At 39.9% G+C, this 24,335-nt stretch overlaps 3 protein-coding genes and 1 long non-coding RNA gene across 5 annotated transcripts; 3 read left to right on the top strand and 1 right to left on the bottom strand.

Annotated features, from left to right (window-relative positions):
* The first annotated feature begins 1,614 nt into the window (after window positions 1–1,614).
* On the top strand, window positions 1,615–2,334 carry LOC108606177. The gene is made up of 3 exons (XM_017996027.1): window positions 1,615–1,695; window positions 1,758–1,890; window positions 1,948–2,334. Exon 3 carries the CDS (start codon window positions 1,959–1,961, stop codon window positions 2,295–2,297), a length of 339 nt encoding a protein of 112 aa, XP_017851516.1. The 5' UTR covers window positions 1,615–1,695; window positions 1,758–1,890; window positions 1,948–1,958; the 3' UTR covers window positions 2,298–2,334.
* Window positions 2,335–10,474: 8,140 nt separating this feature from the next.
* Window positions 10,475–10,997, top strand: LOC108605835. Its single transcript, XM_017995642.1, has 2 exons — window positions 10,475–10,569; window positions 10,630–10,997. Exons 1-2 carry the CDS (start codon window positions 10,519–10,521, stop codon window positions 10,900–10,902), a joined length of 324 nt encoding a protein of 107 aa, XP_017851131.1. The 5' UTR covers window positions 10,475–10,518; the 3' UTR covers window positions 10,903–10,997.
* A 49-nt stretch (window positions 10,998–11,046) lies between these two features.
* On the top strand, window positions 11,047–12,703 carry LOC108605833. Its single transcript, XM_017995640.1, has 2 exons — window positions 11,047–11,511; window positions 11,566–12,703. Exons 1-2 carry the CDS (start codon window positions 11,218–11,220, stop codon window positions 12,640–12,642), a joined length of 1,371 nt encoding a protein of 456 aa, XP_017851129.1. The 5' UTR covers window positions 11,047–11,217; the 3' UTR covers window positions 12,643–12,703.
* Window positions 12,704–17,443: 4,740 nt separating this feature from the next.
* Window positions 17,444–18,311, bottom strand: LOC108606102. Of its 2 annotated transcripts, none has more exons than XR_001915415.1 (3): window positions 17,788–18,311; window positions 17,634–17,741; window positions 17,444–17,573 (listed from the first exon to the last, which is right to left on the bottom strand). It is a non-coding gene; the product is annotated as an uncharacterized LOC108606102 (long non-coding RNA). The 2 variants fall into 2 exon arrangements; XR_001915416.1 differs by having other exon boundaries at window positions 17,634–17,729.
* Window positions 18,312–24,335: the final 6,024 nt, after the last annotated feature.

Genomic DNA, 24,335 nt, shown 5'->3' with positions numbered 1-24,335 from the left:
AGCAATGACTTTATTTGCGAATGCAAAATGCTCATAATGATGTTAATGAGCCAAGGCGTTGACAGCAGCTGCAATTGCTGCACTTGCTGCACTTGCTGTTGCAGTTGCAGTTGCATGGTGTGTTAATTAATGCAATTGCCACACGCAATTGCACTTGCCTACACGTTCAAGCTAATGCCGGAAAAAAGAAACAACTGCGGAAAACTTCGGGCAGTGGGTTTTGGCTTTTGGGTCTTATATTTGTAGATATTTACTTATTAAATTTAAGCATACTTCATTTTAATATTTACTATCAAAATAAATGTGAGCAGCAATCAAAGCCTCATTAGCCACTTATAAACATTTTATTTCTATACATTTTACTTACATTGCGCTTAAAAATTGAGCACAACATAAGTCTTAATAGAGTTTGCAACATAATGTTTTTGTACATTAAACAAACATTGCAAGCTGCTCAATATGTTGCTAAACTTATGCGCAATAGTTTAAACTAAAAGCTAGAAATTTAAGTCAGAAGTTTTGTTGAACGATATTTGCTTATAAATTATTTAAAATGTAGTTACGCTTCATTTTTATTTAAAGTGCTAAGTTTAATTGCTTAAGAGTATTTAAAAATTTTAAAAAAAATATTTCGATACACTATAGACGAAAGTCAGCTTTGGTCTATTTCTCAAGCAATAGATAAAGTTGAAGCTGTCACAACAATCAAACTCTACTGCTGCTTAGATAACGTTACTAAATGATTTTTTTTTTTAATAATAACTTGCTTAACATATTAAACTCTGTTACTGTTAACTCTAGTCTAACATAACATAGCATTTTCGATGAACTTAACATAATTCTATAAACTAAAGTAGTTTACAAAAAATATGAAAATCTGAAACTCAAGACAATTTAAAAAAAGCTTAGAGCTGATTTTTGTTTTTATAATAATTATTTTTTTAATATTTACTAAAAATTTCAAGCAATTTAAAGTTGTAACTTTGTTAGTTTCAAATTTAAAAAGCAACAAATTGCATTGGAAATTATAAATTAAGTACAGAGTCTGTTATAGTCGACTGCGCGCTCTTTAGCCAAACTTAACTTGTCAGAGTGAAAGATATAGCGCTTAGCTCAACTGAACTGAACTGAACTGAACTGAATTGAATGTTGTGCTGTTCAAAGGCAGTACATATATATGCTGGCTATATAGCAGCTATATAGTCGTGTGTGCCTTTTGTTTTGCAGTTAAAATTAAGCACATACGCTTAAAGCATCATGAATTTCTAATTGAAACGGTTTGCAAAAAAAAAAACAAAGCAAAGAGCAAAGCAGAAGTAAAAAAAAAAGGAAAAAGAACTGAGCCGAAGGTGAATACCAAACGATGCGCAGCGTATGCCTGGCAATGATACAAGACGACAAGAGACAAGCTGAGAGGCTGAGAAGCGCACCAAGAGTTGCAGGAATGCGTGCAACTGCCGCATCAAATGACAGTTTGCAGCAAAATGCCGAAACGCAAGAGCAGCAAACTTGCCACAAGTCGACGTTGCAAATACTGTGAAAATGAAAAATCAAAAATAAAGCAGGCGTTGCTTTTAGCTATTGGAAAATATTGCAGAGTGAATTTTCATTGAAAGTGCAGCAAGCAAAGAAAAATAGTTAAGCTGAACTAGAAAGTGAATTTCAATTGAAATTATAGCAGAGCTAAATAAATTGGTAATGTATGCTTCAGTTGCTAAACTAAAGCTCAATTGTTAATGTAAAGAAAATTTATATAGACGCCTAAACTTATTTGAAACTATAAGAACTTTATATAGACGCCTTAACTTGATTGAGAACTAATTGCCCAAAGACTGCATTTCAAGCAAAAGACGCGCTCAATTCCGATTGCGAAATATATCAAGAAATTGGGTAAACTATGCGAATTTTATTAGGAACGTTGCTCTGGACTTAACATTCATTTCGCAGCCTTTGTGATTATGGATGACTTTGATATGCATGTGCATTGCGGGATTCGCTTGCTGAAGGCCTTTCGACGACTGCGTCGTCCGGCAACGGCGCGGCAGATTAGCGCGCGTCTGGCCAAGCTGCTGGGCATACAGAGGCGCGTGATGGCTGCTCTGATGCGGGATGTGCTCACTGAGGCGCTGGCCAAGCGTGCCCTGGACTTGCATGTGGATCCACTAACTCATCGCTATCATTGCCCGCGCCTTGAGCGCGCCAATCACCGCTTGGTGCGCGAGTTTCTGCATTGTCGTGCCACAATGCCGAGTCTGCAGCGTCTGGAGCGTGCGCTGGTCCTGAAGGTTTTCTATTAATCGAAGCGAATAAATGTGGCCAAGCGCGTTGGCCTAGCTAACCAACTGCGTCTCGTTGCTCTCACTGAACTGAAGCAAGAAGCTGCGTTTGCCACTGAGACGGCGACTGAGACTGACGCTGGCACTTGACGTATGCCAAAGGCATTTAAGCTTTGTGGCTACGGCCACGCATGTGCAACGTGCCATCGAGACCGCCCTCCACCACCACCCGTTTGGCTCGGGCACAAAAAGTACCGTTTAGCCACGTCGCAACGGCGGCGGCGGCGGCGGCTACCAAACTGCATTTTATTTATGCGCATTTCAAACGAAGGCGGCACGAATCTCGCGTTGGGCATGGCCTTGCCATGTCTCTCTCTCTCTCTCTCTGTCTTTCTTTCTTTCTGTGTTATTGCATTGCGTGAACTTGTGAACTCTTCTTTAGTCTGTCATTCACGCTTGGCATTGCAGCCGCGGATCAAGCTCAAGCTCAAGCTCAAGCATTGTCATGCAACATTATCGTCCAGACAGTTGCAACGATGACTGGTCAAGGCAATCAGCTGCATAAGCTTTTTGCAAGTCATGCTTGCTACAGTTGCGCTAGTGAGTCGATAGTTTTGCCATTGCTAAATGTAAGGCAAATAATTCAAAATTATTGCTCGAGTTGAATATGTGTCTTATCGATAGTTATCGATAGTATTAAATACATTATTTTAGCTACCCAATTGTAGCATAAATAGCCAATAATTAAATTGAGGATTAAGAGGCATTTGAGACAAATATTCTCTAAATTGAATCGCTCTAAATCATTTGCTTTCAAAATTTAAGCACCAAGTGATGGCAGCTTCTAACTTTTTCTTTCTTTGCAGCACATATCGATAACAAATTAATATATTTGTAAGTTCTACAAACAAGTTAAACAAAAATACATTGCAATACAAATATTTGAGCAAAATTAGCTGCTGAATTGGAGTTTAACAGATTTTTTCAAATATCTTTCTAGTTCTGCTGAATGGAAGATATAAAATTTTAGCTTTTTTTTCAATCATTTTCTTCATTTTTAGTAATCCAAACGAAGTGTCCTTAAAAATTTCTATAATAGCACAAATTTGTTTGAAGCTTTAGTAATTTATTTATCATTTATTTATCAAAAATAGTTGAGAACTCTAGTAAATAAAGCTGCTTGCTTTGATTATAGAATTTGTATTTAATGTATGTTCTATAAGCTTTGGGGTCTAACTCTTGATGAGCAGTGTATGGAGCAGTGTCTTAATGAATGTGTCTATGATTTGCTTATTCCAGTCTATGACGTCGGATATTGCGATTGCTGCTGACCAGTGTGTCTCTCTCTTACTCGCTCGCTCTCTTTCTAACCGACTGTGCTTAGCCATTGGCTGTGTATCAGTCAAGTTGCAAACATTCAGCATTCAACTCCCAGCTCTCGACTTTCGACTCTTGATGCTCAACAGACTGAATGTTGCTGCTGCTGCTGTTGCTGCTGCTGCTGCTGTTGTTGCTGTTGTTTGTTTGTTTGTTTGTGGCTGGTGTTTGCATGACTTCCATTTGGCAAACATTTTAATGAATTTATGTAATCGCTTTTTCGTTTTTGTTTTGCGTATTTTATTTGCTAACTCTGCCATGATTTTTGCTGCTGTCACATTTGTTTGTTACGCGTAACGCCTTTGGCCCATGGCAATGTCATCAGCCTGCTTTGTCAACACTTTTTCATATGCATGGCAAAGCTCTTTCTATCTGTAGTATGTAGTCGGAATCGGAGTATGTCAACATCATCACCAATGTACGTTCATTTGCAATTTTATCTCTTTTCTCTTTTTTTTTTTTTTGTGTGTTTCTCTTTTTTTATTGCAATTTATTTTGTGTTGACTTTGTGTGTGTGTCCTGCTCGTCGTCGTTGTCCTTTGACAATTTTAACTAGAAATTGTTGTTAAATTTAAATTAAATGCAATTTTGGCATGCAAGCTTAATTATATTTTAATTTCTTTTGCTTTGAGGCAAACAAACAAAATTTTCATTTGTTATGCTGCGCATATTTTGTTTTTATTTCGTTTGCTGTGGCTTTTGTTGCAAGTGAAACAATTTTCGGCGGCTTTTGGTTTGCGTTTGACAGTTCAGTGACTGCAACAATGTTGCACACACACACACACACACACAGACAGACAGAGCTTGCCCTTTTTTGTGGCAACAAGCGCTTAATGCGGCCATTGACCAGCCCAACGTTCAATCTGTGTTCTGTGTGCGCCTCAATGAGCAGCAGCAGCAGCAGCAAAAAATATTTAAATATTAGCATTGTTTTAAGCTTAAGCATAATTGTATTAATTATGCCCACAAAACCCAAACCGCAATTTGTGGCTGCAACTTCAGCTTCAAGCCAATTTGCCTCACAAACTGAAATTCATTTTGTGGTCTGTTCGGCAGACACAAATACAAATAAAAATACATGCATATATATACATATATATATATATATCCAATATAGCTTTGTTTGTTTCGCTGTGTAAATTGCATTTTTTTCCAGATTTATGACAAAGTATTTGTATTAGCAGCTTGATTTCAATTAAGATACATTTTGAGCTTTAAATTTAACATATTTTTAATGCGGTTCAGAGCAGCAAAGCGGAAAAGCTAAGCACATACATCAAATTGTTAATATACAAAAAATGAGTCTAAAATGTTCAATTCAAAATATTTATTAGCAATATAAAATAAAATTTTACTCAAGCATTTAAAATTTAAAAAAAATTGTTAAATAAAAAAAATGATTCTAAGGTTTAAAAAATTCAAAATATTTATTAGAAATATAAAATAAAGTTTTGCTCAAGCATTTAAAATTTAAAAAAAATCCTATTACATTTAAAATATCAAAAGGTCTCAATATTTAAAAATATTTATTAGTTATAAAAAAATATATATACAAAATGAATGGAGAATTTTAAATGATTTCACTTAATTATTATAGTTTGAAAAAAATGCTGAATTATTTTTCAATTTTTTGTAATCGTTGTCAATTTTATAAATTAATAGTAATTAAATGATTGTTATTAAACTATAAAGATTATGCTTAGTACTGAAGTTGAGTGGATTTATATAAAATTTACTTATTTTGAAAGCAAAAAAACAAAAGCACATAAATAACTGAAGTGGCGCTTGTTGATTTACAGCCACAAGTGCAATTAGTGGGGCAAGCTATCGATGCCACAACAAAAGCTTGAGAGGGCTTGGCGCAAACTTTTTGCTGTGAGCCTCCTCAATGGGCTCAACTAGTCTAGACGCAGGCCAAACTACTTGCAACTTTTTGTGTGTGTGTGTGTGTGTGTGTGTGTGTGTGTGTGTGTGGCACACTAAAGCGGAAATCAAAAATAAATATGCAAATAAACGAAATTTGTAAATCACGTGGCAGCAACAAAATGCGTACAAAGTGTGGTGGGGGGGTGGGGGCCGCAGTTGGGTGGTCGTAAATTATGATGATTATTGGCAAAAGGAGTTAATGTGCAACAAGAATGTGGCATGCCGCAGCAGCAGCAGCAGCAGCGGCAGCGGCAGCGGCAGCCAATCGGCAACTTGTTAGTTAGTATGTGCAACTAAAAGCGAGGCGGAAGCTGTGGCAACAACTGCGAACTGCGTGGGGCAGGCCGTGGGAAAAGAACGGGGCAAGGGGCACCACCAGCACCACCGGCACCACCACCACCACTGCATGTGTCCGTAAATAATGCTGGCAAAACGTGCAGCACGATCATGAACTTGGCTTTGGCCAGTCAACTTGCCACAGATCGAAGCAGCCACATGGGCCAGTTAGAGAGGATGCGGCGAGCACAACTTGGGACGTGGGACTTGGGAATGGGGCGCTGTGGCAATTCGCGTAAAATTATAAATGACTCTGGGATAGGCGTTGCCCAATATCGAAGCGAATGGAGCAGCCGCAGCCGCAGCCGCAGCCGCAGCCAGTTGGCAATATGAGGAGGCGTTGGAGGCATTCATTAGACCCCAAGCGAGTTGAAGATCAGCGCGCCAGGATTGCCAAGGCATAAATCGTAGCAGGCAAGCAAGCGAGGGTTGCAAGCAGCTGTTGCTGCCACATTGCAAATATTAATTCGTGACGAGAACGAGTGCGATATCAAACTCAAACTCAAACTCAGTTCTCAGTTTTTGGTTTTTGCCTTTGTTGCAATTTGAATTGTGAAACGATGCGGCGGACTTCATTAGCGCCCGGCAAATTTAACACCTCACAACGGAGACGACGTGGACGTGATTGGGCTATTGGATTACACGCTGTTCTGGTCCTGCTGTTGCGCCTCTTGCCACGCTGATAATGATCATCAACGCCATATTTAACGCCATTTAGGCAGCAGGATGCCAAAAACTACAACAAAAGCAGCAGCAGCAACAACAACAGCAGCATTGAGTTTGCCCGCTGGCGTTTGCTTGATCAGCAGGTATGGGGAGTGGGAGGGGGAGGGGGAGGGGGCCTGGCAGTCAGACAATGAAATGTAATGGCAATACGTGCATTTATTTATAACGGTTTCTGTTAACCATGCAATCCCAGCTCTTTGCAACATGACAACATGCGGCGGCGGCGGCGGCGGCTGCCTGCCAACTGCCCCAGCAAACAGCTCTTGCCTCTCTCTCTTTCGCTCTCTGCGTTCGGCTCGTTACTTGTTAGCATTTGGTGGGCGTCTTTGGCCTGCACCAGCCCCAGCCCCAGCCCCAGCATAACCGTATACTTTATTATTTGAACATTTGTTGTGCTCGTCTCGGGCATTGGGCATCGAGCATCCTGTGTGTGCTCCGCTCCAGCTTCAGCTGCCTTAGTCTGCCTTCGGAACTGGCTTTAAATTTATTTCATACCAAAGCGGCCAGAAACGTGAGCAACGCATTTTATGCGCCTCTTCAGCCTCAGCCCAAGCCCAAGCCCAAGCAACGAATACTCTGCAAATGAAAAACAAAAGCAAGTCTTGTCAGTTTGGCTATTAAATAATTAAAAAATAATAAAAATTATAAGAGCAAGCATGCAAATAATAATATATAATTATTTAAATTAAATATATATAATTTTAATAATAATAACTATGCCAACGCTTTAATTAATACTATTCAGAAAATGATTATATAAATATCAAGTAAAATGTTATAATATATTTTTATTAAAAACATAAAGATATAAAAGAGACATTGAAATATAAGCAAAATATAAATATTTGCTACAACTATATTACTACTTATTTATTTTTATATTTTATTTATAATATATTTTACATATATATTTGTTTTATGCATTTATGTATTTTTTATTGTATTTATTTTCTGCATTATTGTGCTTACATTTTTGTTTTACATATTATTGTATTTTATGCTATATTTTTATTTTTTTTATTGTATTTATTAATGTTTCTTGTGCATTTATTTTATGTTTCTATTTCAATAACAAAATGCATTTAATCTTAGCTTTGATTGATAGTCATTAACTTAAGTAGAATTGAGCTTTAGCATTTTGTAGGGTATTCAGTAGTCTGCTCTGCTGCTTTCGACTTCTTCTCCCTTTGAGCGAGCGTCTTAAAAGGAAATACTTTATGGGCATTGATAATTTGGTCCATAATGTGCGGTGAAATTGACTCTCTTAGCCTTTTTGTTTAATTTATGTGACCGTCTTGGGCACCAACAATGCAATTGCAACAGCAACAGCAACAACAACAACAACAACAACAGGCCAAATAAATAAGCACTTTGTTAAATTGTAATGTGGGAAAGTAAACTTTGTAATGAATTTGCCAATCACCTGAAGATAAATTTATTATGTTTAAACGCGACGTATGCGCAATTTAAATGCGTTTATGCTTTATGTGCAAAGCGTGCACAGTGGGTAAAATATATATAAAATATAATAATATAATTTAACATACAAAATTCGAAATTCGAACAAAAGAGTTCAAATTTTATGACCAATTGTTATCACAATATTAACTTGTTGCTTGTAAAATGGCTTAAGACTTAAGCCAAAATGTTTGGCAGCTTATTATAAAATTATTTCATGAATTAAATTGTTTGTATTATTAAAATAAATCTTAAGTCTTGCTGTCTTTAAATGACTGCACTTAAATATTTAAAAAATTTCAGCAACATGTAAAATTATTTAAAGGTTTTATGCACAAGCTCATTTATAAATATTTATATAGAATATTGAATATGTTAAAAGCCTGAATGGTATAAAAAAAAAACAATTTGTTTTGTTGCTGGTTTGGCATTAGCTCCAGTTATTCTTCTATCGAATTCATATTTGGATTATAGAAATCTAATTCATATTCGTTATTTGTTTGGTAGTAAATTAATTTCATTGTACAGAGACTTACGATAGGCTTTAAATAGTGCTTATATTTCTCGCGTAAGGCTTCGGTATTCATTTTGGAACTTTGAATATTTAAAGTCGCAGCAGTTGCTTTAACAGCTTTCGGAAATGTCTATTTTGTTACTGCTGATAGAAGAGTTTGAAAATCTAAACGAAAGTGAACAATTGATTGAAAACATAAAGTTAATGTGACCAAAACCAATAAAATACTCAAAGCTTTTTATTCATTTTTATATTTATAGCTAGTTGAACATTAAACTTTTTATTCATTTCAACAATTATATTATAATCAACAAATTATGAAACGAAAACATTCATAATTTGTTTATTTCAACATTCAATGCTTAGCGCATTGATTGGCTAGCGTCAAGTTTAGACTTTGGGCCAATTGAATTGCCAGTAATGTTTTAATTATGTGTGGATGGCTGCGCTGCTCACACGAGAGACTTGTAATTGATAAGCTCAAGTTGGCGGCGGTGCAACAATGTGGCAAAGCGACTCACTTTCACCACGAGGCGGCGACTGCGGCGGCTTCGGCTTTGTCGCCTGCGCCGCTGACTTGACCGCGTTAACCGCAGCAGCAGCAGCAGCAGCAGCAGCAGCAGCAGCAGCAGCAGCTGGAAAGTGGGAAGTGGGGAGTGCTGGTGTGGGCTGCATTGCTACGGGGTGTTAAGTGTAAAAAGCCATAAACATGTTGCTGCCACATGAGGATGCAACAATGCCTGCAAGCATATATGATAGTCAGCTAGTCAGTCCAGTTCAGTGCAGTGGAGTTCGGCATGGAACTCATTGTTGTTGTTGTTGTTGTTGTTGCTGCTGTTGTTGTGGCTGTTGCTGCTGCCATAAACACTTTATCGACACTTGCCCCAATGCGTGTTGCCACCGCGCTGGCCCCGTGGCTTGGAGTGTGTGTTGTGATACATCAAACATGAGCTGCAAGCTCTGCTGCTCCGCTGCTCCATTGCTCCGGTTACTGCTTTGGCCAAGTTGCGGAAGCAACATTTAATTGACTTGGCGTGTTAAGCGCTGCATACCAGCACATAACAGCAATCAACCGACAAACAACTTGTGGGACGTGCAACGACGACGACGACGACGACGACGAGGACACAGTTTGTGGCAAGCTCTTGGCTGCCTGCTCGCTTATTGTTGCAACTGGCATTTCAACAATGCCAAGCAGCCTCTCATAGTTTATTGAGCGCCCAGTGCTTCAGCTGCAGCATGTCAATGTCCAAGTCCTGGTCCAGCTCCAGCTCCAAGTCTGCCAAAGTACCTTGCCCATTAGCGCTGTCACTTTGGCTGCGGCGCATATCATTTACAAATGCCTGCAACACATCAAAACAACAACAGCGCAGTGACCAGTGGCCATAAGCCGATTACTATCGCGACTCGCGACTGCCAGCGACACATCGAGGTCAGTCCCAGCCCCACGACATTGGCAGCAACAAAATTGCTGCAACTGCTGCATCTGCTGCTGCTGCTGCTGCTCGCATTTCAACAAAAATTACGACTTGTAAACTTAAGCGGCAAAATCAATTAGCGCAACGCCTGATCAATTGCCAGTTGCCAAGCGAGTTTCGCACTCGAGTCGTCCCTGCGGACGCAATCAATGTGCATACACTGGCAAAAAACAGTGCTGCCCTAACTTCATTTTATGCAAAGCACACACAATATAATTTAAATTGTATGCATTTATTTATTAATAATTTAATTTGTGCACGCAATGCATTTTGGCATTTAAAATAAAAAGCAGTACTAATGCCAACTGTCATCAGCAATAAAAATGCAACTCTGTAGGCCACGCCAAAATGCAACTCTGCAGCTCATTTCCGTAAGCTGTCAAAACACTTCAAATTCAATTTGCGCCTTTAACAAACAAACTTCAAAATGAATACCGAAGCTTTGCGTGAGAAATATAAACACTATCTAAAGCCTATTGTAAGTCTCTATATTAATTTACAACCAAAACTTACGAAGCTGCTCCCCCCACCCACTTAGCAAGCAGATCACCCATTGGTCGAAAGCTGCAACAAAGTGAACGAAAATGCGCGTGCCGAGCAATTTCTGCGCGGCTTGGAGCGTAAAATGGGCATAAGAGCAGCGGATGATAAAACGCCCGTTTTTAAGCATTTCACGGCAGTTGTGCCACGAGATTGTCCTTGTAAAATGGTGGGCCAAGGTGCTCCATGTCAACGCGAGCGCTCGAGCCACAAACCAAAGGATGAGTCACCGAAGGCCAAAAAGCTAAAGTTCGAGGAAACTTCAGTCTAGCCGGCGGATTAAGTGAGCAGCGCATGAATTGATGCCAAAACGCCAAAGTGAAGAAGTTTAATTTGTTGAGCTTTGATATTTAAATCGGAAAATAAAACAACATTTATACATAAATTTATATTCAATTTCGATTTTTCTCAGTGTATGTGCGTACGCCGCAGTTTTTAGTTGACTTTGGGTAAATCTCATCATCATCGAAGCTTCAAATCAATCAGCGCGTAGTCAGTTAGGTGGAATTAGCGTGAGTGCGTGTTGTCAGTGTTGTAAAACGCGCCGTGGAAAAACAGCAAGCATTTGCCAAAATAGTCAAACTGAATGAATTTCAACTTTAGTGTTCACTTTACACTTCCAACGAGCAAAGCAGCGACGAGCAGCAAAAAGTTGAACAAATTTTGTGAAATTTCCCAAAGCAAATTCCCAGCCAAAATGCAAACCACCTATGAAGCTGTGCCTCAAGAGCAAAGCGACAACAACAATGCCGCTGGCGTAGCTTGGACAGCAGCAGGCGCTGCTGGTGGAGCTGAGCCGCCAACGCAGCCAAAGCGAGCACCAAAGCCGGCGCAGAAGAATCGACGACGCCAGCAGCAGCAGCAGCAGCAGCAGAAAGCGGTAAGCTGACGGCGGCTGCACTTGCTCCACATGTTAAATTGTTTTTCTGACTAGTCAATGATGGCGCCCATGCCTGGTCTGGCCAATCAGTGGGTGCCGCTGAGCAACTCGGTGCATGAGCAGGGCACCAGCATTGAAATGATGTACGCGGGCTTTGAGCTGCCGCAGCAGGAGGAGGGCGGCATGGCCGCCATACCGGGCGTCACCCACATGACCATGCAGCTGCCGCCCAATGTGCTGCCCACGGTGCGCAACAGCACGCCGGACATGCCATCGGTGCTGCATGCCATGGACTATTTTCGGCATCAGCAGCACATGCAGCAGCTGCCGGGGATTGGCAGCAGCCGTGTGCAGCTGCTGCAAAACGATCCCAGCCAGCAGAGCTGCAATTCGGAGGCGCAGGTAATGCCGCTGGGCTGCGTGCCGGCCATACCGCTGGAGCGGCATGCCATGAGTTTGGCTTTTCAAAGCTACAGCCTGATGCAGCTGGAGCCGGATCCGAGTCGTGCGCCGCAGCTGCCTGGGCAGTGCATCTACAATGCCAACATTTCGCCCTTGTATGCGCTCACCCAGGAGCAGCAGCTGAAACTGCAGGCGGCTCTCATACAGAAGCCGCTCTCGCTGGACGCCGCTCTGCTGCCCATTGCCGAGGAGCTGCATGCGGAGCATGAGCAACTGCGCAGCGCTGGGCTGCAGTTGCTGCCGCAGGCTGAGCCGCTGCCCTATGGCAGCATTAGCTTCCATGAGGGCGAGCAGCCTGCAACTGCCACCACCAATGCTTGGGCTAGCCCGCCGCCCCCCACTTTGTCCACGCCCATACCGCACATGAGTCTCTTGCCGCTGCCCACCAGGCAGTGGAGGCAGAAGCGGCGCAATGGGCTGGCCCAACAGTTCGAGAACACTATCAACGTCAACGACACCATCATGATGCTGGACGAGAGCGACAATTATCAGCCGATGGTATTCATGGACTGGTGGATCAACTTTCGCCAGAATCGCAGCAACAAGCCAAAGAAGCCGCTGCTATCGACGCCACCACAGCCACCGAACGAGCAGTCACCAACACCACCACCACCTCCACCACCACCCACATCTGATCCACAGCTGCCAATCAATGTGGCCCACAACTAAAGCATCAACTTTGCTTTAGCTCTCTCAATTATATATGTGCGATAAATATATCTTTATATGTAAAAGCGTTTGCTTTAATCAGCTGATTTTATTATTTATATAATTTAAATTGGCATTGGGCAGCGTTTATTTAAACATTGTTTGAACTTCAACTGCAATTCAAATGAATTCGAATTTGCTGGCAACTGTCATCACACACAAAATGCAACCCTGTAGGCAAAGCCAAAATGCAACTCTGTTAAAGCTGTCAAAGAAAACGACAATTCAATTCAATAAAATTGAAAAGTCTCTAAACAATGAACATTGATGATTATACGCCGGTTTTTAAGAATTGGACGCAGGTTGTGCCTCCGGAGTGTTCTAGTACGAATGTGGAGCAAGGTGTGAAGGTGTCAAAATGTGAAGAAGGAGAAGAGGGAGAAGAAAAAGGAGGAGAAGAAGGAGAAGATGATACAGAAGAAGGAAAAGAAAAAGAAGGAGAAGAAAAAGGAAGTGAAGAAGGAAGGAATGTAAAGAAACCTAAAGCTAAAAAGATGAAGCTCGAGGATCCAAAAGCAGAAAAGTAGCAACATAGAAGAAGAAGAACGAATGTCAATATGAATAAGATTTCTATGAATTCCAAAGAAATTGTTTTTATTTGTGAACCATTCAGGCTTTTAGCATATTAAATATAATATCGCTCGTTGCTATTTAACTCTTAAAATAGGTTAGGTTAGGTTAGGCCCTACCGGTCACATAAGGTGATCTCACATAGACCAACATTGGTCCTTAGTCTTGCCGGAATTTCTTTACTATAGGAAAGCTTTTAGATTTCGGTCAGTTCTTGTATTTTACTATTTCTGGCAAATCTCAGCAGCGATCCAGGATTTCAAATCGCCGCTGCCTTTAGTGATGGTATCTCCTACGCATTGAGGTATTTTTTGCTTGCCAGCGCCGGGCACTGGCCACAGTGAGTGCTCAAGAGTTTCTGTAGCCCCCTGTTCTTTGCATTTTCTACAGCCGTCATCTTCAGTCAGGCCCAGTTTGTTAGCGTGGGATGCCGATAGGCAGTGTCCTGTTAATAGCCTGCACTCCTTCCCATGAAGTTGTATTGTGAATTTAGATAGATTTTCGTTTCCTGCGTGGCACATTGTTCTCGCGGCTTTGCAATTGGTCGCGTTCTTCCACTTTCCTTCTGCTTCGGTTAAATCGGAAAAAAAACTCATACAAAATTCATATTATAAATAAGCGTTTGCATATAACTTGTAAATATTAATTTTATATATTGCTGAAATTTTGCTACTTTAATATTTATGTGCTAAGATTTAAATTTTTTGCATTTATTAATTCAAGACTATGGACAGTCGGTGGTGGCAGAAAAGATTATAAATATTTCAGATTTTTTTAAAATAGCAAAGACTTTAGATTTGTATATCTGCTATATTTGATACTTATGCTGAACTTGTGTGTATATTGTATTTTGCAATAAAATTATAAATCGATTAGGAAACTCGTGACATAATTTGAGGATTAGATATGTATATATTTATATTTTTATTGAGCGCGCAGCATAAATCATAATTATTGAATACTGAGCTTGAGTATTTATTTGAGTACAATATGCGTGAATAAATGCAAAAGGATTTAAGTGAAAATGCTGCTATGCTTTTGTTTTCTAGGAGTCTAGGATGCAGCACTTGCTTTTGTTTTTGTGTTTGTTGTTGTTGTTGTTGTTGGATGCGTGTGAATGAAAAGTGCGTGTTGTTGTTTTAATTAAATTTTAACGCATTGCGCGCGCCTAGCGGCAACTTTTGCTTGCCTGAGTCGTTGACTCTTGTTTTGCTGCCTGGAGGGCAGAGGCGCAGGCAGCGGCAGCGGCAGTGGCAGAAGCTAAGTTTATTTTTTTTAATTATTTATTTTGGAGTGTGCAGCACTTGGCATCAAAGTATCTGCGGCTATGAGAACGCGCGGCAGCCCCCACGAGCGAGCATGTTGTAGTTTGTTGTTGTTGTTGTTGTTTTTGTTAAGAAATGAAAGCTTCGATGCTTGAAGGTTTAACGAACTCGCAGCAAGCAACCCTCTGCGCTATATGGGTATGGGGACGGGGCTGCTTCCCCGCAGAGCCACCAGGATCAGAAACGTCAACGTCAACGACGTCGCTGCTGCTGTTGCTGTTGCCTTTGCCTTTGACGTTTTTTCGTTGTTGTCCTCGTCGCCTTGTTGCAAGTGTAATTTTTACTTTCACCCCAGTAAATGCTACTGCTGCCATGTGGGAGCCAAGCAACACTTGTCCTGATGATGACATTCATGCCCAAGAGCTACTCTCAATGCAACACACACACACACACACAGACAAAATGCAAGTGTGAGCAGAGTTTGAAGCTGGGCATAGAGAAGTTTGGGCGCACAATGATTTATGCAATTATTAAACGATCTTGCAACACTATTTGCAACACTATACAGGCGCAGGTGTGTGGCAGGCAGCAGCTTCAAGTGCATTGCACCCGCTTGGGCTTGGGCTTGGGCTCAAGAAATTATGCACAAAGTAAAAGCCGCTTGAGTGCACAAAATAAAGAAGATGCGGCCGACCCACGCGTCGTCTCGTTGCCTTCAAGGAAGCAATGACTGACTGACTGACTGCCTGCCTGCCTGCCTGCCTGCTGTGTTGTTGGGGTAGCTGCAACAATAGCAAGTATACGCACATATGTACGTACGCCATGTAGTTTGCTTTTTAAATAATTACGCAACATGCGCTGAGGCAAAGACATTGCCCCAAGTCTCCGTCGCAGTCTCTGATTTGCGTTTGCTGCTTTTTATTTTTAAATGCATAATGTTGTTGCCAACTGTGCATTGTGGCATGCCACTTACGCCACACCCCTACGCTAACTGCTGCGTGTCCTTGCTCACAGGTGCTTTGACCCCAAGTTCAGCTGCTAGTCCTTTAGCTTAAGCGCTTGCAATAATTATGCACGAGTTCAATTCGATTTCAAGTGTTGCTGCTTATTAATTAGTTGACTTTTGCTTTGCCTGCACTATGGTCCCAAAGCTGTTTTTTTTTGGCATAAAGTCTACTTATAAAGCTAGGGACTTGAAATTTGCCATAAACTTTAATGTAGAATATTTTAGAATTTTGCTATTTTTTTTTTTGTATTTCAATTTTTATAATTTTTATTGTTGGAAGACGCCATTGCACCGTGCACATTGTACTAATTTTCAACAATTTTCGATTAAAGAATTCACCTGCAACATGTGGAGTTTTTCTTTTTTGAAGAAGGGGCCAAAACGGGTCCAAAAATATTACTGCTGCGGTCAAATACGATACTTATAAGAACAAACATACGTAATTAGTTTTTCTCAGAAAGCCTCAGATTGTTAGTTATACAAACGAATTTAAATTTGTTACACAAATACACATAGCCAATACACACATACACGGCTAAAAAAACTAGGACTACGCATAAAAATACTTAGGGTGTTCACCGAAGTGTTGTATCGTTGTAAAAGTGTAAACCTACTCAAACAACATTTGTATGGAATTGTGACTTGCAAAGCAAACAAGACCCCAGACCCTGAGTATGAAAATCGTTGTAACGTTGCAAGTAGTGCTTAAATAGAAAATTCAAACGTCAAATCCAACTCAGCTATGTTTATATATATTTTTCGGCAAGGGCTAAATCCGAGAAAGAACAAAGCTTGAGTGAATAAATTGGAGAATTGGACTAAAAGTGAAGACAGCGACTTTTTTTTAGTCAATCAAGGGCAGATTGAAATGGCTGCTTTTTAAAAAAGCCAGAATTACCGCTGCCCGCTGTTTTCCAATTTTTCCCGCATTCACACTTTCAAAAAAGCCAGATCTGACGGGAAAAAAGCGGAATTGGCAGCAGTGCCCGGCAACAAGAAAGCATGGGAACGATCCTGAGTGAGACCATGCCGGTAAAAAAGATTAAAATTTAAATTATTAAAATAGTAATAATTAATAAAATAAATTAAAATTTGTGAGTTTCTCTTAGATCATAAATAGACAGCCTTTTGCTTTCAATTATTAAATTACTATCGTGAACTGCTCGCCATTTCAAAATGGACGCTTTCACACTATTAAAAGGCATCTTTAATCTCACAAGTTTAACTTTGCAACACTTTTTCGTCTACACCTTATACAAATTATATATTGTTCTTCTGGTTGGGTGCGGCTTCCTGGGTAGAACCGGTGGCGAAGGCCTGCGGTTATCTTTATGGCAATAGACAAATCTCGATGGAGCTTTCTATGGCAGTTGCTGAAGTTCGCACGTGTGTTCCCCACCACGAGAAAGATTGCCCTGTTCTTAGTGTTGTCTGTTTATTATTTTTTTATTTTTATTACTTATTGTTAGCCTAACTTACATTACCCTCAGCCCACGCTCAAGCTTCTTCTTATCACCACAGCATCAAACTTTAGAGTCGTAGTGTTGATACTCTATCATGAGTAGCACCTACAAACTCTAACCGAAATAGCATTGCTGGAGTTAGATAATTCAATAGTCCGCTTACTATTGTTAACTTTCATACCCTTACCTTCATTTTACATTGTTGAGTTATTTTAATTGACGCGAAAATATTTAATTGTGACAATACAAATCAAGTAAAAAAAATAATTTTGTTTTAAGTATCTGATTGAGGCTTAAGATAATATTATAAATTTTTTAAAAATTATTCTGTATGTGCATGCAAAAAGTCAAAAGTCTTACATTGAAATTTCGACTTTATGCCAAAAAATAATTAATAATAATTTTACATTTTACAATACAACAAATTTAATTGAAATCAAATAAAAATTAGAACTTGAGTAACATTCTGCTGCAAGCTGTTAATAATTTTTATATTAAACACTATGCGTTTTAAACAATTTCCCAAGTATAATGTGGCCTAGCAGAATTTGTTTGTAAATTTTCAGCAACATTTGGGCTCGACTTTGCCTAAAAAATGGATTAAGCGCAAATAAATAGATTAGATAATAAATATTATTAAGTACTAACTGTGAATTAAAGCATTGTATGCTGTATACGAATATATATGGCTAATATATTTTTTTTGTGCACTGCTGCTGTATTTTGATCCGATTTCAAGCATTGCTGGTATAAGAGCTGCAAATGATTGCATTATTAAAAATTGATTAATTTAAACACATACTTGGCACGCTGCTTGCTTGTTATAATTATTAATTAATTTATGCGCAAGCTTTTTACAGCAAAGAGTTGCCAATGCTTGTTGCTTGCTTAGAGTTGCTTAAAGTTATCGTTATCGATATGTGCGAGCGCTGCAGCTGATTTTATGCCATACGCATGGACTTGTTGCTCCTGTTGTTGTACTTGTAGTAAATAAGATCATCATCATCACTGCTGGACGCATCAAATTCGCTGCAATCTTCATCTTCATCCGTTGCCAGCTCAACTGCAGGCTGCTTCATCAATGTCCTGAACTCTCTTGGCGCCGTCTCTTTGGATTCCCCTGAGCTGCGCTTTGTTTCAACGTCGAGCATATGCGAGACGCCGCACTTGGCGCGCTGCAGCAAACGCATCACATAATTGCCAATTGCAGCCATTGTTAGATACAGCGACAGAATAATACAAAATGCTAGTCTGATGTTTAAAATAGCAAACAAAAGTAAAAGCTGCCACGGCCCTCTCATATTAAACTGAATGAGAATTATAAAAAAGAAAAACTGTCAACGTGACTGTAAACTCGAAGCTGAAGCTACAGAGCTGTAATGAGTGTGGGGGCGTGGCAGCTTATCAGGCAGGCGGAAGCAGCTGCTTGGCTAGATAGCGCACAGCATTTGGCTTTTATCTTAGCTGCACAAATAGAAAAAGCGAGCGAGACAGAGAGAGAAAGAGAAAGAGTGAAGGGAAGAACTTCATATTCACTTTCTCACTGTTGCATAGAAAGTTCGCATTAGCATGTTGAGTTGCATGCAACATTTGCGCCTCACTTGTCCATCAACAGCAGCAGCAGCCAGAGCGTGGCTGAGTAGGTGGTTGGCCGCACTTGTTGACAATACATCACGCATACGTAGCGTGGGCTGCTTGCTATACTAGAAATAAACGAGCTGCTGCTGCTGCTGCTGCTTCTGCTGTTGCCACATTTCAACGCTCTCTATATGCAGCATGCAACATTGTGTGGCAAAGTCAATGCACCCAGGCATTCAAACGAAAGCGAGTGACAAAACGCGCGGCATCTTTAAGAGCTCATCTAAAGTAGCAAAACAACAACAACAACAACAGAGACTACTTTTGCTACAGCATTATTGCTGCTGCTGTTTCTTCTTCTTCTTCTGCTGCTTCTTGCTGTTGCTGGCGGCAATTTGGCAGCGCCAATTAGCCAAGCGAGTCGCCAATCTAAATGACAATTGCGCGTTTCATTTAACTCGACAAATTAATGAGCAAGGCGGACCACACACACGCAATTTGAAACTCACTCAAAGCAAGTTAGCTATAAATAGCTAAATAACTAGCTAGCTTAACTAGTTAATAGCTACATGTGCATTTGGGCTGCAACTTTTGCTAGTTTATGCTACAAGCATTGAGCAATTAATGGAAACTGCAGCAAAGTTCAGACATGGAGCAGAATGTAGAATTGCAATAATTAATGCATTAAATTAATCAATTAATGCAACATTTTGAATGTTTCTAATTAGACTAAAAATATTATTTTCAATGCAATTTCATACAGCAATTTTCTAACTGCTGCATAACTAAATTTCGAGTGTGTTGAATTCTAATGATACAATCGCCTGTTAAAATGAATAAAATATTGTATAAATTATATATTGAACTTGTGTAAAAGAGAACGAATTTTATTTTTAACTATCTTAGAAACTATTTTTAGTGCTAAGATAAAAACAAACAAATTTTTCTACATATGCTTCTAATTAATTTGTTGGCTCTCAATTTTTCAAGCAATCGCTGGCTTAAAATTAAAATAAATTAAATAATAATTTTAATTTCATAAGCAAGCATAAAAGTAAAAATAAAGATATATGCGTAGGACTTGTAGCTTTCTTATAATTTGTTATTGTTCTTTTTGTTAGTTTCATTTTGTTTTGCATACGCAGAAATTTGTTTCTTTTGAAATATTTCAACTCGCACTCAATGCTGTTTAGTTTAGCGCTCGCTATATGACTTCAGTTGGGTAGTCTTTTGACTAGCTACAAAGGAGTTAGTCAGCAGTCAGTTGAGCGCTCAGCTCAGAAATATTTGACTGGGGGTGTTGCTTGGTTGGTTCTGATTAAAGCGCGCGTGTGTTTTGGCTATAAATGGAAATTCAAATGAAAGCGACGCGTCGCGCTCTCTCTTTCTCTCTCTCTCTCTCACACGCTGCTCTGCGCTCTCTTTCTGTTGTTAAGTCCAAGTGCATGCATACAATATATTTATCAATAGAGAGGCAACATGTTCATGTGCAGGGGTTGCCTTTGGCATTGCCGACAGTTGCAGTTGCAGTTGCAGTTGCAGCTGCATTTGGCATGTACGCAAAAAAAAGCAGAAGAAGAAGCAGCAGCAGCAGATGCTGTTGCATATGCATTCGCATAAATATCACAATGTTGATGATCATTCCGGATGGAGATTGGGAATTGAAGTTGGGCGTCGCTTTAGCGCTTGGCAAACATGTTAAATATATATATATATATATCTTTTTTCTAATTACTTGTTCGCGCTCGCAGCATGAGGCAGCAGCATTTGCATCTTGGCATGCAACAAAGGCAAAAAGGGGAGCTGCTTGCAACGTGCACTGGGGTTGGCCTGAGTGCATTGGCGACACATAAATTGTAAATATGATAGAAGAACATGCAACACTCTTGCCACTGCCACTGCCGCTTGCCACTCGCCTTTGCGTATAATTATTGCAATGCGTTTTGTTGTTACAGCACTGCACGCAAGTGCTTATGCGTGTGTGTTGAGTTCTTGCCCCTGCCCCCCCACAGCCGGCAGCGTGGCATGCAGCAGCAGCAGCAGCCACTCGCAGCTTCATGCTCATTCAATTTCTTATAAAACACGCGTACACGCCTCAGCTGCCTCTGTTAACCCCACAGCCCAACCCCTACCCCAACAGCATCTCACCTCACTTCACCCCTCCCCCCTCTCAGCCACAAGCCCCTGCCACAAACTTTGCTTCGTCTGCACTTTAAAGTAAACATTAACACATTTTTTCTTTCTTTTTTGTTTGCCAGTCTGCCACAGCTTTAAGACAAACACACACACACTCACGCATACACATGTGTGTGTGTGTGTGTGTGTGTCTGCTGAAATTCGCAATTGCGATCTAGTTTTAACGCAGTGTTCCTAATTGCCAACTCTTGCTGCCCGCTGGCTAATTGGCCAACCAGGAAGGAAGCTACTAAAACCACACAGGTGCATATCTATATGTGTGTGTGTGTGTGTGTGTGTGTATTTTTCACTTCACTTTCTTTGCCTCCAAATAAAGCAAAGCAAAGACTGCCAAAGCAAACGCAGCAACAGTCAACACTAGTCAACAAATTCAAGCTAACTGAGCTTGCAAATTTTGTATGCCTCTAAAAAATAAAATCATTAAATGTTAATTATGTTAATTAATAACATTCATGCAGTTGCACACATTATTTATGAATTAATTTTAGCTTAGCAGTTTAGTTTATCATACAGTTGCAAATTTTGTAATATTATTAATTCATTTAAATATGTACTTTTTTTTAAATTTCATTTAAATTCTTATCAAATGAAATTAATTGCAGCAGCAATTAGAAAAACACTTTTTATTATATTTGTACATAATTATTTTATATATGATATATATAATTATAGTGCAATATTATGCTTATATATATATATATATATATATATATATATATATATTATATATTGCAAAGTGTAACAATTAGTTGGCTGCACACAAATTAAAGTTAATAATATTTCTTTTAAATAGTTTTGAACTAATTGTAAACATAATTATGAAAACTTATGCATTTTTTTATAATTATATTATTTTTTTTAGAATTATAAATATAATTCTGCAGCTTGATAAATCTCTAAGCACACTTTGCTTGAAATTAAATTGAAAGTTTGAAATTTATAATTTCACATATTGATCAAAATACTTATGCACACAAGTGTAGTGTTGTGTGTGCTGAGCTTGGAGTTAGATCAAAGCAGAAGAAGAAGAAGAAGAAGCAGCAGCTTTAGCTTGCGCGGCTGCGCTGCTTTGATTTTGTTGCAGCGCCCGCTGTGCTGCGTCTCAAGCCAGTCCAAGTAGCTAAATTTAGACGCTAATTTGGCAACCCACTGTGCTAAGCACACACACACAGACAAACACACATACATAGTGTATGTCAAGCTGCTCGATCTCGTTCTCAGCAGCGTCTCCGATTACTAAACGACATCGAGGGTGGGGCATGGTTAGCCGACTACTCAGATTACCAATTGAATTTAGTCGCTCTTCCTCTTGGTTCCTTCGCTGCCTTGGCACAGGCACAGGTACAGGCACAAGTTAAGCGCAGGGCTAGTCCCTTATCTTGGTCGTAATCTTGCCGAACAACCGACATTATCATTTAGCTGCAGAACGCGCGTCTCGAAATAAAATCGCACAAATTATGACGCTTACAAAACTGTTGTGTAAATTACTTATAGGTATCAAAACGATCTGGAAATAAACTAGCTGGGCTAACAGCTGCCCAAGTCCAAAGTCTTGACTTCAGCCCAGACCCAATCAAGCTTAAGCTTTTGCCTTGGCTTATGCCAATTGATTTTAGATTCATTAGTTAGCAACTTCTTCATTAACTTTCATTCTTTTGTAAAAATAAAGCAACATGACTGCGTATTAAAATTATTATTACTAAAATAAAACAGCAAATTTAAATTAAAAACTGACATCCTGAGCATAAACAGTAAATTAATTTTGCTATATTTGTGCATATAATAAATTCGATTTAGTTATCTTCAAATAATTTTCGCTACATAAGCAAATCATTTTTTTTTTTATTAAAAAGTATGTGTTGCCACGTTATGAGAGGCAACATAAGCTTAGATGGAGGAAGAAACTAGCGTCAAAACTCATGTGAAGACCTAAAAAAAAAAGGTGGGTAGAAATATGAAGACGAAATTCATGAAATTGGGAAATTATAAATAGTAAAAGTAAAAAAAAAAAGTCACAGCCTGCCAATTAAAATATGCTAGATTTCAGTCTATAAGTTATTCCCTAAATTTATAAGCTTTTCCATTTTTAAATATGCTAGAACTAGCAACACTGATCGACAGTTATATATAGAATTTTTTTAAAAAATTCGAAAATTAAACAGCTTTGCTTTGTTTTTGATTTAGATTTAGTACTGTGGGCTTTGCTAGCTAAAAAAGCTTTAAAATAAATGCTTGAACATAATTTTTATTCCAAATTAATTTAATTTAAAATATGCAATAAATGAAAAACAGTTTAAAATAAAAGCTTATGCTGTTTTATGACTGTAACTGTCTGTTTCAAAAAGCAAGTAATATATACATTTGGCTTATTTTAAGCTTAAGCTAAAATGATAAATTTAAAAATATATATATATGCTAAATTTTTTGACATTTGCCGAACTATGAACTATTTGCTTAACTTTGAATTGAACTGCGTGCAAAAGCGACAAATTGCCCACTGTGCGTTGCAATTGTTTTCAATTTCGTTTGAACAGCAATTTGTATAAGAAATCTAAGCTCGAGTCGCTAGTCAGTAATCCCAGCTGAGGGCGCAGCAATGAGGCAGGCGGCAATGCAAGACTCACTTAATTAGCAGCAATTAATCTCTAACAGCAGCAGCAGCAGCAGCAGCAGCAGCAGCAGCAGCAGCAGCAATTCGCATTGGCACATGGGGAAGCGCTAGTTGGAATTTCGCGTCTGCATTTGAATGCTTCGCATGCTTTGAGTGCGAGCGCTGAAGCGTGCCACCAACAGTGGCAGTGGCAGTGGCGGCAGCAGGATGCAAAGAATTCCAGGAAGTTGTTTTGGCTTGGCAGCTGCCCTGGTCTGGCCTGGCCCGGGTTAATTTTTAGTGAAAAGTACTTTACACATATTTTTAGTTAAGTTAATTAGCTTGAGCCGACGCTAAATGTGTTTGTCTGCTTCTTCTTCTTGCAGCGCAGTGGCAGCCGCAACATGTGCCATGGAGAGCCTGGGACTGGGCAGCAGAAACCGCAGCAACAACAGCAGCAGCAGCCAGAGCAACAACAGCTCAAGCAACAACAGCAGCAGCAACAACAACAACAACAACAACCACAACAACAGCAACAGTGCAAGCAGCGCTGCCGCCGCGCAGCATCAACATCAGCTGGCCAAGCTGCATGTGCAGGCAACGGCGGCGACGACGACGACGCACGTCAAGTTCAAGCAGCAGCAGCAGCAGCAGCATCACGCGCATCAGCCCGCCAATCAAAATTATTATACGCAGCAGCAAACGCAGCTGCAGCGACTGAAGCAGCAGCAACAGAAATTGCAACAGCAACAGCAGCAGCAGCAGCAGCTGGAGGGCGTACACTGCATGGGCGTGGCTAAGCAGCAGCAGCAGCAGCAGCAGCAGCACTGTCTGCAGTTTCCACCGCCGCCAGATTATCCGCCGCCGCCGCCGTCCACGGGCAGCTCACCCATTGCCGTTGCTGCTATTGTGAGCAGCAGCAGTCCCGTCGCCAGTGCTGGCGCCTGCTCCGCTCCGCTCAACGGCAATGCACGTCGGCAGCTGCT

Source organism: Drosophila busckii, chromosome X (assembly GCF_011750605.1).
Source record: "Drosophila busckii strain San Diego stock center, stock number 13000-0081.31 chromosome X, ASM1175060v1, whole genome shotgun sequence".
Taxonomy (NCBI): domain Eukaryota; kingdom Metazoa; phylum Arthropoda; class Insecta; order Diptera; family Drosophilidae; genus Drosophila; species Drosophila busckii.
This window is presented reverse-complemented; position numbering and strand designations above follow the sequence as displayed.